At 44.9% G+C, this 14,411-nt stretch overlaps 1 protein-coding gene across 9 annotated transcripts in view; it reads left to right on the plus strand.

Moving 5' to 3' along the window:
- The window catches only part of dyrk1b (dual-specificity tyrosine-(Y)-phosphorylation regulated kinase 1B), a 124,613-nt gene that overhangs the window by 14,638 nt on the left and 95,564 nt on the right, over nucleotides 1-14,411 (plus strand). For 2 of the 9 annotated variants that reach the window (XM_061821063.1, XM_061821064.1), the window contains one exon: nucleotides 6,212-6,394. The exons of 6 other annotated variants lie outside the window; for them this stretch is intronic. In XM_061821063.1, the coding sequence (XP_061677047.1) occupies nucleotides 6,376-6,394 (19 nt within the window). In that variant the 5' untranslated portion in view covers nucleotides 6,212-6,375. The remainder of the gene's footprint in view (nucleotides 1-6,211; nucleotides 6,395-14,411) is intronic. One more of the 9 variants, XM_061821068.1, reaches the window with a different exon arrangement.

The following is a 14,411-nucleotide window of genomic DNA, read 5'->3' on the forward strand; positions in this document are numbered from 1 at the left end:
CTGATGACATACCGGTAGAGGTATGGAAGCAATTTGGAGAGATGGCTGTGGAGTTTTTGACCAACTTATTCAACAGAATACTAGCGGGCGAAAAGATGCCTGAAGAATGGAGGAAAAGTGTTCTAGTTCCCATTTTTAAGAACAAAGGGGATGTTCAGAGCTGTGGGAACTATAGAGGAATAAAGTTGATGAGCCACACAATGAAGTTATGGGAAAGAGTAGTGGAGGCTAGACTCAGGACAGAAGTAAGTATCTGCGAGCAACAGTATGGTTTCATGCCTAGAAAGAGTACCACAGATGCATTATTTGCCTTGAGGATGCTCGTGGAAAAGTACAGAGAAGGTCAGAAGGAGCTACATTGTGTCTTTGTGGATCTAGAGAAAGCCTATGACAGAGTACCAAGAGAGGAACTGTGGTACTGCATGCGTAAGTCTGGTGTGGCAGAGAAGTATGTTAAAATAGTACAGGACATGTATGATGGCAGCAGAACAATGGTGAGGTGTGCCTTAGGTGTGACAGAGGAATTTAAGGTGGAGGTGGGACTGCATCAGGGATCAGCTCTGAGCCCCTTCCTGTTTGCAGTGGTAATGGATAGGCTGACAGATGAGGTTAGACTGGAATCCCCTTGGACAATGATGTTCGCAGATGATATTTTCATATGCAGTGAAAGCAGGGAGCATGCAGAGGAACAATTGGAAAGATGGAGACATGCACTGGAAAGGAGAGGAATGAAGATTAGCTGAAGTAAAACAGAATATATGTGCGTGAATGAGAAAAGTGGAGGGGGAAGAGTGAGGCTACAGGGAGAAGAGATAGCGAGGGTGGACGACTTCAAATACTTGGGGTTAACAATATAGAGCAATGGAGAGTGTGGTCAGGAAGTGAAGAAACGGGTCCAAGCAGGTTGGAACAGCTGGCGAAAGGTGTCTGGTGTGTTATGTGACAGAAGAGTGTCTGCTAGGATGAAGGGCAAAGTTTACAAAACAGTGGTGATGTACGGATTAGAGACAGTGGCACTGAAGAAACAACAGGAAGCTGAACTGGAGGTGGCAGAAATGAAGATGTTGAGGTTCTCGCTCGGAGTGACCAGGTTGGATAGGATTAGAAATGAGCTCATTAGAGGGACAGCCAAAGTTGGATGTTTTGGAGACAAGATTCGAGAGAGCAGACTTCGATGGTTTGGACATGTTCAGAGGCGAGAGAGTGAGTATATTGGTAGAAGGATGCTGAGGATGGAGTTCCCAGGCAAAAGGGCGAGAGGAAGACCAAAGAGAAGGTTTATGGATGTGGTGAGGGAAGACATGAGGGCAGTGGGTGTTAGAGAGGAAGATGCAGGAGATAGGCTAAGATGGCAAAAGATGACACGCTGTGGCGACCCCTAACGGGACAAGCCGAAAGGAAAAGAAGAAGAAGACACTGGGATGGTCGCCATTGAAAGCCAGCTGTGCCACCTGCTATGAGAGATGAAGAATAGAGATTTTTGGATTTTTCTGACGCCCCTTTTGAGACTGAAGCTCATTTCGAAGTACAGAACATCTCACAATCGAGTGAACTGACCGGGGCAATATTACCCTATCATTTCGAGCCATATTTAGATGATATGCGGATCACTTATAACGAAGAGACTCCCCGTCAGATGGACGAGGAACCCGATGAAATATTCAAAATGACAAGCCTATAATTGTTCGATTTCCCAACTCTTTTACAAGTCTTGTGTATGTAGCGTACTCAGGAGGACCCACGCCAGGTGAAGTAAGTACTTCAGGGGTGCCCAGACATCGGTGGGTGGGGGTGGGGTGCTCCTTTCTCTACCCCGCAGGCAGCCAAACCACCTCCCTGCCAGATGCACCTCCGTGTCGGGGCTAATGCCGGCAGCCAGCGAGCAACAACAATGCCAGGCCGCTGGCGAGCGACAACAACCCGGGCCCACGCACATCGACACATTTAGCACCCCTGATTTACGTACTTAATGAAGTTATTATGACGCGGCTCTTTTGTTACGTTCTGAGAGGATTACGTCGGTGGATGTGGATGGAGCTTTTTATTCTTGCTGCTTTCGGAGGAGTTGTTTATGTTCGAGTAGTGACTATACGTCGTTTGGCTCGTTGGCTCATGTTACACGCTACTAAACTGGTTTTGCAATTCTATTTTGTTATTGTTTTGTGTTGTATTGTATTGTGTGTGATTAAATTGTCTTAAACGCAATACAAGTGCTTTGTCACATGTTGCCGGTTTGACCAAGGGGATTTATTTCCATTTATCACATAACATATGCTATAAACTGTGAGACAAATTAGTCCCCGCCAACTATAATTTTTTTAAATAGCTCGATACAAACCTACCTGTCATTTAGAACCCACAAAGCTCTCGTCCTTTGCATCTGTGCAATCCATTTTTCACGACAAACCGGGTGTTTTGGAAAAGTGTGAAGAGTGAATCCATCCTGCTGGGTGTTCGAGTAAAATCCAGCAAGATAATGAGCCGGCATTTTGGCTAACACGCTGAAAAAAAACAGGTAATTTCTCACCGGTGCAATAGGTGTAAACCAATATAAACACTCGACCCCGCTACTGCAAAAAACGGCACTTCCTAGTACTTCTTCAACACAACATCCTAGAGAGACTTTCCCTGGCGGGAGATGAAAAACGATATACGGCAACATTGGGTCCATTTTGGATGATTTTTGGTTTAAAAACATACTAAATTTCATGTTTTAGGTGTCAGTGGCCCTTTAAGCATTAATTTATTTGGCCTCATGCTGTCCGTTGGCAACATTTTTAGGCACACTAAATACCCTGGTCTCTGTATTCACTATGAAGCCAAGCGCTACATATGCTTTGTCATACTTCCTCGTTTTAGCTTTCGGTTTACTTTCATCTCATTGTCTTCGTCTCTTTCCGCCTTTCTTTTCTTCCCTGTTAAAAAAAAGTTTCATATTGTCTCTTATGGGTTCGTTTACTGTACTTCAAGATTGCCTACTCGGTGGGATTAAAAAAAAAAAAAGTACACCATAGAGCTAATATTCCCTGTGCACAATCTAACAATGAGAGCGCGACTCGCAACTACTGGAGAGAATGTGCAATTACACTTTATTCTATCACAGCAAAAAAAAGCATGTTCCCCGGGGGGTATGCCCCACTATTTGAGAAGCACTGACTTAACCCAAGATTCTGTATATTTGGCGATTTAAGAATAATCCACCATCCTAAAACAGTCTATTTTTTTGCATATCACACACAAAGCTTTGAAATCATCAAACCAATTTTAATATCACCCAGAGACAACTCAAGGAAATACAAAATGTACTTGTCAAATGAAAATTGAATTTATTAAGGCACAAAAACAATCCAAACCTTTCTGACTCTCTGTAAAAAAAAAAAAAAAAGTTATTGGTCCCCGTGTTAAATCTTAGTCACTATGACAAAATAAATTTGGGAAAGCCACACTAAAACCCGATTACCACCATACTCGTTGAATCAAGAAATCACTGAAATAGAATAGGTAAGTTTCTTTGAGCTTGTCCCTTTCGGGGTCGCCACAGCGTGTCATCTCAGATGAACGCACATATAGGTTTGGCACAATTTTTACGTCAGATGCCCTTCCTGACGCGACCCTTCAAGAAATCACTGAAATGGAATCTGTCAGAGAATATGAAGTAGGTTACAAGATCTTAAGAACCAATGCACCAGGCCATGATGCAAAGAAATTCAAGAAGATGGCACAGCATTTGGTAAAATAAGTCATTAAGTCATTCTCCATTGCTTCACCGAAGAAGCCACCCCCGGGGCTCTGCCACCGAAGGGCTTTTTAGTAACCACCTAGATTACCTCAATGCCAGGCATAGGAATGCCCGCCTTGGAGAACCCAGACTCTGCTTCCTCATGGGAAGGCATGTTGGTGGAATTGAGGAGTTCTTCGAAGTATTTTCCCCACCGACTCACAACATCCCAAGTCGAGGTCAGCAGCGCACCATCCTCACTATACACAGTGTTGACGGTGCACTGCTGCCTCCTCCTGAGACTTTACAGAATTTCCTCAAAGCCGTCTTGAAGTCCTTCTCCATGGCATCACCAAACTCCTACCATGATCTGTTTTTTGCCTCAGCGACCACACCAGCTCGGGCTTCTTTCCTGTCAGAGAAGTGACATTCCATGTCCCCATAGCCAGTTTCTGTAGCCGGGGTTCTAATTGCAAAGGTCCCCGCCTTTGGCTACCGCCCACTCACATTGCGCCTGACCCCTATGGCCCTTCTCACAGGTGGTGAGCCCAAGGGAGGGGATACCCATGTTACCCATTCGAGCTCTGCCCGTTTGAGCCCCATGGGTGCAGGCTGGTCACTAGGTGGTCGCCTTCAAGCCCCACCTCCATAAAGGTGATCAGTTTGAACATTAAATATCGTGTCTATGAAGTGTTTTCAATTAAACATAGGTTGAAGATGATTTGCAAGTCATTGTATTCTGTTTTTATTTACCGTCTTTTCTGGATGACAGAGTACTGCGCCCCTTTGTTTCTTTCGTTCCCCTCCATACACTAGCTGCGCCTGACTATAGGCTGCAGATATATACCGTCCATACCAGCACGTTGTGAAATTAGATATTCTCGGAAAGACTTTGTGAATGTTTATTTACATACCTTGTTTCCAAACGATGACCAACATGGCAGTAAAAGGGCTCAAACAGAACAGAAAGGTTATTTGTTTTATTTCTCTCCCCGTGTTCACTCAAACCACTAAAGTTGTCATCTTCAGTATTGGAGTTGAAGAGCTTCAGAAAGTCTCTGTCACATACCATTTCAGTCTCTCAGTTGCACTCAGTCATTTTTCATTACAGCTGAAGTTGTGCTGTTCTCTTCACTTAGCAGTCCAGCCTTTTCATCTGTTGGTGATGGTTAATTCTTTCACACTCCTCCACGCTTTTAGGATCTACTGGCAGACCTCAGAAAAGTATAACCTTCCCATGCGGACGGTTTTCATACATTTAAAAATATTGATATATTTTGCGTCTGTGCGCTTTCGGGCTGCGTGTACCCATCAGCACACCAAAAACTATTTTCGTCGTCTTCTACGCACACTTGAGGTAGCTTCATCATCTTCTATGCACAATTGAGGTTGATTCTTCTTCTTCTATGCACACTCGAGGTAAATTCTTCTTGTTCTATGTGCGATTGAGGTGGATTATTTTTCTTGTACGCGAACTGATGGTAAAGTCTTCTTATTCTACCGGCGCATGCCCAAACCAGAGTGTGTTATAGGGTATGGCCATGTTTTAACAATTAAACATTAAAACTTATTGCTGCTATCAACAACAACAGCAAAAAAATCTACATTTTATCCGCATCATTAAATTTATCGCAGGGTTCACAGTGCTGGAAAAAATAGCACCCTGTCGGCTGTAAAATAGAGTATGTTGAACGATCTCCCAACTTCATTTGAATTGGGTTTGTATTTTTCTCATCATGTTTACAATTATCGATTTGTCTTTCTATTAATTATAAACATCCATTCATTTTCTGAGCCGCTTTTCCTCACAAGGGTCATGAGAGCACTGGAGCCTATCCCAGCTATCATCGGACAGAAAGGGGGGTACTGCCTGAACTGTTTCCCAGCCAATCGCAGGGCAGATAGAGACAGACCAACAGTCCCACTCACAATCACACTGAGGAGCAATTTAGAGTCTACAATTAATGCATGTTTGGGGGATGTGGGAGGACACCAGAGTCTCCAGAGAAAACCCACACAGGCATGGGGAGAACATGCAAACTCCACACAAGCGGGGCCGGGATTTGAATCCTGGTCCTCAGAACTCTGAAGCTAATGCGCTAACCAGTTGCCCCACAGAGCTGCCATTTGTAAACATAACAATTGTAAAATTTAAATCAACTTAAAGTCTATCATTTACTTTAGACCTTAGAAGGCGAATGTGCCTCTGTGATTTGGCTGGGTAATTCTCATTTTTAGCTTTTTTTCCCCCCATCTCTCTTTCCTTCAACAGGTCCTCTCTCTCTTTCTCAGAAGTAGTTTTCCTTCTCTCTCAGAAAAAAAAAATATCCAGTGTTTAAATGTTTGTTACAGGAATTTCCTGAATGGTTCCATGTTCACTGCTCTATTCACTACCGCTGTATCCTGGGAGAATTTCTCTATGCACTGCGCCCCACGTATTGCACACTTCTTTTATGGCAGAACTCTGAACTTCTTCTCTTCCCTCATCCTCAGGCCCATATTCTTGATGTCTTCATTGTCCACATCGAGTTCCATCGTTTTTCCCAAGGACAGAATGTCGCCAACAAGAGCAATTTCAATGACAGCATTGGCTGGAACTGTCTCAGACTGAAAGTTCCAGTCACATAGTGGTACACACTGTGGCCAGAGCTTTCTCCATGCCGAATTCAAGGTCAGGTGAGTGACTTCACTCTAAGCGCTGTCAATGAAATTGACGGAATTCAAACTGAAAAAGTTTCCCTGTGATTGGCTGGCAGGCGGTTCAGAGTGTACCCTGCCTCTTGCTCGTTGACAGATGCGATAGGCTCCAGCACTCCCGTGACCTTTGTGAGGATAAGCGACAAAGAAAATGGATGGAAAATGGAAAAGTGATCTTTCCAAAATTCTCTGAGTGTTAACTGTCTGTCATTGGTCACTTTAAAGCACTTCTGGAAGAGGACCTTTGTGTACAGTTTTTTGAAGTTGGAAATGACTTGTTGGTCCAGAGGGTGAAGTATCAGAGTGGTGTTGGGAAGTAAGAATTTAATTTGTGAAATTGAATTCATCCACTAAATCATCCTCTAAACCAGGAAGGTGAGCAGAAGTGTTGCTTCAGAAGCACACTGTCTCCCGTCTGCAGGTTTCGATGTGTTGTAAGCCATTTGCGCCTCGGATGAAGAGTGCTGAGATACTTACTACTCTTCAGCAGGCCCAAAACTCATTAGCGAGTGCTTGCACTTGTTTCCACTGTGACTTGAAGAGGTCTTTTCCTGTGAAGTTGCCTGGTGGAGCTGGTAGACTCTGCTTTTGAGTGTGGAGGGTGGTTACCTGTGCGGGGGGAACCTTGTTTACCCACTTGTTGAGGAGTTGTCTTGTGACCCAAACATTCCATTTTGCCTATCACATTACGGCCAACTTACTTTTTATCACAGTTTTTTTTTTTTGTTTAAACCCCAGGTTATATGGATGGCAGACAAGAAAGGCCTTCACTTTACAGTCGCCACGAGCATTCTTGCAAACCAAAAGTGTTAGCCCAGGGGTGTTCAATGTGTCAGTCGCGAGGCAGTTTTGGCCGATCGCGAGACGGCGTGACCAAAAAAAAAAAAAAAGATGTCAGCCTGATGTCTTTTTTTTTTTTTTTTTTTTTTTTTTGGAACATTTCTGCAGCACACAGAACCTCCTACTTGGGCACACATTTTCTGCAAAGTTTACCTCACCCCCCCCCCACTCTTAAAGGGGTACACTCATAATTACAAATATTACAGAACTGACACATCCCATCAATGTGCTTTGTAATGACAGCGTCATCATTTTGCCATCCACCACCGGCGCTTTAGTTAGCAACAGAGTCTGGGCAACATACAGCAAAGACGAGCTAGACACGCTGCTTATGTTTACTCTCGAGAAGAATGCCAAAAGTAAAAAAATAAATGCTATTGGTTTAAGATGCCATGACTGTCTGAGAATGTGAGTAATAGAAGAAAAAGTGGTGAAACTGGATGAGAATTTCTCTTTTTGAGTGAGAAAGTGCAGGTTTTCGCCAAGACTTGGTCGGGGGGTGGCCGATGATTGGTCGCCGTCGGGGCGTGGACGTGAGGCGGCCGTGGGCCCATTGCCAGTGAGCCATCAGTCAGCCGGGAATCGGTCAACATTGAAGTGTGGTCATCAGGCAGCCGCGGACCGGTTGCCATCGAAGCAGGGACGTGAGGCGGCCGTATATCTGTCGCTGTCAAGACAGGAACGTGAGACTGTAGAATACCTGTCGCTGCCAAGACAGGAGCGTGAGGCATCTTCATGCCAGTCAACGTCAAGACAGGGGCGTGAGGAGGGCATAGGAAGGTCGCCGTCGATGCAGGGGCATGAGGCGGCCGTATATCTGTCGCCGTCAAGACAGGAACGTGAGGCTTTAAAATACTTGTCGCTGCCAAGACAGGAGCGTGAGGCAGCCTCATGCTGGTCACCATCGAGACAGGAGCGGGAGGCGGCCGAGCACGGGTCGCCGTCGAAGCAGGAGCAAGGGGCGGCCACGGCCAGGTTGCCGTCTAAACAGGTGTGTGAGCATCAAGCGGCCGAGGATCGGTCGCCGTTGGGGCGTGGACGTAAGGCAGCAGCAGCTTGTTCTCTGTCGAGACAGGAGCACGAGGCGGCCGTGGGCCCATTGCCACTGAGGCAGGAGCAGGAGGCGTTTGTATAGCTGTCGTTGCTGATACAGGAACGGAGGCGGCCGTGGATGGGTCGCCGTCAACACAGGCACGTGAGGCGACTGTGGACTGGTCATCACCGAGACAGGGACGGGGGGCAGCCAAGGAGACGCTGCCGCCGAGACGGTTACGTGAGGCGGCCGTGGACAGGTCGCCACCGAGACAGGGACGTGAGACGACCGTCGACTGGTCGCAATCAACACATGGACGTGAGACGACTGTGGACCGTCCGCAGCAATGGGTCATTTGCAACAGCAACATGGGCTTGGCTCGGTAGTGGATCGGTGGGTACCACAGCGTTTGTGTGGTTCGCCGTGCAGTCTGTCGCCACTGCGACGTGGGCTGGGCTTGGTTCGGTAGCAGGTTGTTTGCTACAGTGACGTGGAGGTGGCGCAGCAGCAGGTCAGTCACCACTGCGACATGGACTTGGCTTGGTAGCGGGTCAGGAAATCTGTCCGCCACCACGACACGAGCTTGGGTCACCCCCGAGTCTGTGGCTACTGTGACGTGGGTGTGGCTCGGTTTCGGATCATTCGCTACTGTGACGTAGGCGTGGCTCAACAGCGTTCACCCGTCACCGACGCATGGGCACGAAACAGCCTTGGCCATCCGGGAGGAGAATGTCCAATTGCCGCTGAATCACGTCCGTAAGATCCGCAAGCGTCGGGGGAAGTCGCCTGAGGCTCAGCCGTCCTACCAGCGGAAGCGGGATACTGCTGTCTTGGTCGCCGCGCAGCAGGAGGCACCGGGCGGCACCCTGCTTGGGCGTCTCTTGCTGCCATGCTGAGGGCCAGGATTGATGGCCAAATGGGTTCCGAAAAAAGGATTAGAGGAAGAGAACTTGGACTCCCCGGAGCGGGAAGCGTGGACCGCGCAACAAACTCCTAGAGACTCATCACCAGGAGGGAAATTTCAAGTTCATTGTCCGAGTCAGAATCAGGCAGTCGGTCATATAAGTTTTAAGTTTTCCTCGTAATCCGAAAGATCTGAATCCAAAACAATATGCAGTGGTGAGCGGGTCATGGTTGGGATGTAATCATGGCACATCGGCGGTGCGGGTGGCAAGGTAGAGAGGATGACATAACGTAGCCCACCCGGATAGGAAATGCTTGACCCTCAGACAGGTGGTGTCCCCGTCGACGTGCCCGGCGATGCCGCGTCTTCCCTGCTGGGTCCTGCTCTGGCCAGTTCATTCTGTCCTGAACCAGGGGAATGGGGTCGGACCCAAATCCAGGACTCCCAGGCAAAGGGACGATGTTCAGTGGGCTTCATTATATACTAAAGTTGTGCACGACAACACAGGCCAAGAAGGCAGGATCCAAAAAACAAGAAACTAAGTCCGATAACTATGTGACAACTAAAGAGCTTAGCAAAAGTGTGACTGGTCTATAATGGCGCAGTGGCGGAGTTACCCAGGATGTGATAAAGTATAGTCAACGAACTGGCAAATGCCAGTGACAAAACTCCAACTTAAATGCATGGTCTAATCACAGTGCGTCATGTGAAACAGCTGTGACCAGCGACAGTGTCATAGATGAAACAGAACAGCTGAGAGAGGTGGATAGGCCACGCCCTTTTGGCCGTGGTTCAGCCTTGCATATGACTCTATCTATCTGTCTATCTGTCTATCTGTCTGTCTGTCTGTCTGTCTGTCTGTGAAATGAATCCATCATTCTGGAAGTCATTACATAACGTGAATTTTTCGTAAGTAGATGTACATTTCATATGTAAATAGACCCCACAAAAAATAAGCATTCGAAGTACATAAAGTAAAGAATAGGAAAAAATTATGTTTACCTTTGGCGTTGGGCGACTATGCGAAGAGAAGGGTGAGTGACAAGCAAAAGGCATCGTGGGGGACGGAGGAGGAGAAAACCTTTAACAGCTGAGAGACAACATACGTATGAATGTACACACACATACAGACACACACTACCTAATTCCACTAAAGCTTCTTGGGCCCCATGGTGAATAAAAATGATTAAAGCTGCTAAAAAAAAAAAAGAAAAAAGCACAAAAATGTACTTTTCCCATGTGTGCTACCGTGATTCGTTGACAGTCAAGTGTCCAAGGGAAACGCAAAGCATCATGGGTAAAGATTGACATTCCTCCTAGCCAATGGCAGGAAGATGCTACTGCAATAGTCAATAGGGGAGCAGCTCTATCGCGCCACACAAACCAAAATATAGCAAGTGCATCATGGGTAAAGATTGACATTCCTCCTAGCTAATGGGATGCCAGGGAGATGCTACACCGTTAGCTAATGGGAGAGCAGCTCTGTCACGCCACACAAATCAACATACAGGATGTTTACGTTCAGTGGAATTTGGGGGCAGCGAGTCCAGCGCCTATTTTTTCCTTTCATATCCTGAATTTTCCTTTGTAAAAATAGAGAGAATATTTTTCCGAAGAGGCGTTTCGTAGCCTGAAAGTTCATAGGTAGAGGTACTACTGTACTCACATTTGATCCCTACAACACTTTCTAAAAAAACTGGGACAGAGGCAACAAAAACTGGGAAAGTTGAGGAATCCTCAAGAAACACCCATTTGGAACATTTCTCAGGTAAACAGTATATTGGAAAGGAGGAGTGCCATGATTAGGCATAAAAGGAGCATGACTAAATACTCTGTAGTTTGCAAGCAAGGATAGGGTGAAGTTAATTGCTTTGTGAACAACTGCATAATAGTCACACACTTTAAGGCCAATAATTCTCAGCACGCAATTTTCAATGGATTTAGGAATGTTATCATATATGGTCCAAAATATGATCATAAAAAGAGCCAGAGAATTTGGAGAAATCTCTGTACGTCAGAGAAAAGGCTGTAAACCAACAGTAAACTCCTGTGACTTTTGATCCCTCATGGCGGCACGGGATTAAAAAACAGGATAATTGTGTAAATGATATTGCCATGTGTTGTCAGGAACACTTCGCAAAAGTGTCAGTTAACATAGTTCCTGACGACACTTATAAATGTAAGTGAAAACTCTACCATGCAAAGTGAAAGCCATAGTCATCAAAACCCAGTAATGGCTTCCCTCTGCCTGCCTCATCTGAGGTGCACTGACGCAAAGTGGAAAAGTGTACTCTGGTCTAACAAGTCCACATTTTGAATTTATTTTAGAAATTATGGATGTCCTGTCCTCCTGGCCAAAGAGGAAAAGGACCAACCTTTCAGTGCAAAGTTCGTAAGCCAGTATATGGGATATATGGTGTGTTAGTGACCATGGGATGGATAAGATGCACATTTGTGAAGGCACCATTAATACTAAAAGATACATATAGGGGTTCATGGTAAAAGTAACAAAGTGCGAGTACTTGATTGTATTGGGAGCAAGCCAGACTTGTCTCCCATCAAAAATGCATGGCGCATTATGAAGTGCAAAATACGAGAACAGAAACCCCGGACTGTGGACAACAACTTAGTTGTGCATTAAGCAAGAAGATAAGACAGAATTCCACCTTCATAGCTTCAACAATTAGTGTTTTCAATTACAAAATGCTCATTGAGTTTTGTTGAAAGGAAAGTTTTTTAGATCATGTTGTAAGCACCACATTGACAAAATCGGTGAATATTTGCAAAAAACGAACTAAAGGTTTGCCAGCTTGAGAATTACATATATTATCCTTTGTAGCTCAGTGGTTAGAGCACTGGTTTGATAAACCAGGGGTTGTGGGTTCGTATCCCACTGGGGCCTCCACTCCCTGAGAAGGGTTGTGTCAGGAAGGGCATCCAGTGTAAAAATTGTGCCAAACATATATGTGCGTTCATCTGAGATGACACGCTGTGGTGACCCCAAAAGGGACAAGCTGAAAGTAACCTCCATCCTTTGTTGGTGTATTCAATTGAATATAACTGATGAAAAGGAATTCCACTGTACTTTTTTACTTTTTACAAATCATCCCAACTTCATTATGACTGGGCATTGTATGTTGTTTTGTGAATGCTTGTGTGCATTTTGATTGACTGTTACATCTGCAACATTGCAACGCTATTTGCCAGAAAAAACATTGGTCTTTAGTAGACTACTCTTGAAAACTACTTGCGAAACCCTACAAACTGCGCAACAGTTCAGTCAATTTGGGGTGTGTCCTTCAGTGTGCCAAGGCCCTAAAAGATTGTTTTTGCTGATTGTGAACTTGTTGATTTATTTTGATTAACTTGAGATCTTTTTTGAAGATCCAAAAAAATAAGTGCTTAATTGTATATTCATTTGAACAGATTGCGCACATTGTTGGCACCGGATGTGAAGCGGTGAATACCACTACATTTAAAAAAATGGGTTTTGCACTCCAGGTAGCAATGATTCTTTTCACCATGGGCCATTTGGAGCGCAACAAGTGCAAAATGAACTTTGAAGTGGCAGAATTAAAAGTGGTAGTGGAAAACAAAAATTCCCAAGTTGCATGCAGGAAATCTACGAATCTGATAATGTTGGTGAAGCCTGACACCGCGTAAAAGACGTGATGTGATTTAACTTGTCCTGGCTGCCCATTCTGCGTAACATTGCATTTTACACTTGGGATAGCAAGCCGGCAAAACCTTTCTGGTAGAGGCTAACACAGGAATATTTTGACAGTTAGCTAAAATGACCTAGATGCAAGGAATTGCAGAGTTCAGAGAAATTTTGTTATAAGTCCAACTCACTCCTTCTATTGATGAGAAGCTCAATAATCGCATTGCTGAATAGACAATACATTACAATCAAATGTTTTTTCTAGCATTTCAAAAATATTTATCGGGTGGAAAATATCAGTTTCCCCATTGTCTCTAGTTTTGTTGGTGCTTGTTGTCATTATTACACTCAGTCTGGTTCCTTTCTAAGATGACCTCCCAGAATGCCCAACGTGAATTGCTTGGAAATTTTGTGCATTGGCAGATGCAATATGAGTGACTTCGGTTAGGATATCACATCTGTTTGCATGAGCAATCAAGTTTGCCCCCACAGGTTTTAACACACAGACGTTTCATAAATCAGGCCCATGTTGTTGGGTACCCTACTGTGGTAGTAGGTAATATGCAAGATTGTGCAGCAGATCGTTAGCGAATAGCATAATAATGAAGCCATTTTTACCTTACGGGTACTACCACGATATCAATAAAAAAATACCAATGTGCATTGTCAAAATTGTTTTTGCTTCATGTTTGTGTAGATTGTCAAATATCTAAGTCATTGTGTTGTACAAAGGTTGAAATTAGATAACTGAACTGTTGTTGAATTTAATTCTCTCTTTTTCTGAAAATGTTAAAAAATGACGGAAGCAATGATGCCACTATGCTAACGATGAAGTGAATTTCATTTAGATAGGGTTAGTCATTGTCATTGTTTATTTTACAGCCATATTGGTACAGGCAAAAGGAAAGAGGTGAGACAGGCTCTTGATGGACAGCAGAAGCTCCCGGAAGACTGGACTACGACAGCCAAGGTAATCAGAGAGATAGGCAGGAGAGTACTTGTTGTGTCTTTTGGTAGGAAAGGGGAGAAGGAGACTTGGTGGTGGAACCCCAAAATACAGGGAGTCATACAAGGAAAGAGATTAGCGAAGAAGAAGTGGGATACTGAGAGGACTGAGGAGAGGCGAAAGGAGTACATTGAGATGCGACGTAGGGCAAAGGTAGAGGTGGCAAAGGCTAAACAAGAGGCACATGTAAGACATGTACACCAGGTTGGCCACGAAAGAAGGAGAAAAGGATCTCTACAGGTTGGCCAGACAGAGGGATAGAGATTGGAAGGATGTGCAGCAGGTAAGGGTGATTAATAGAGATGGAAATGGTTTGACTGGTGTCAGTAGTGTGCTAAATAGATGGAAAGAATACTTTGAGAAGTTGATGAATGAAGAAAATGAGAGAGAAGGAAGAGTTGAAGAGGCAAGTGTGAAGGACCAGGAAGTGGCAATGATTACTAAGGGGGAAGTCAGAAAGGCACTACAGGAAGAGCTATGGAAGCAATTTGGAGAGATGGCTGTGGAGTTTTTGACAAACTTATTCAACAGAATACTAGCGGGCGAAAAGAT

This window comes from Syngnathoides biaculeatus, chromosome 5 (assembly GCF_019802595.1).
Source record: "Syngnathoides biaculeatus isolate LvHL_M chromosome 5, ASM1980259v1, whole genome shotgun sequence".
Classification (NCBI taxonomy): domain Eukaryota; kingdom Metazoa; phylum Chordata; class Actinopteri; order Syngnathiformes; family Syngnathidae; genus Syngnathoides; species Syngnathoides biaculeatus.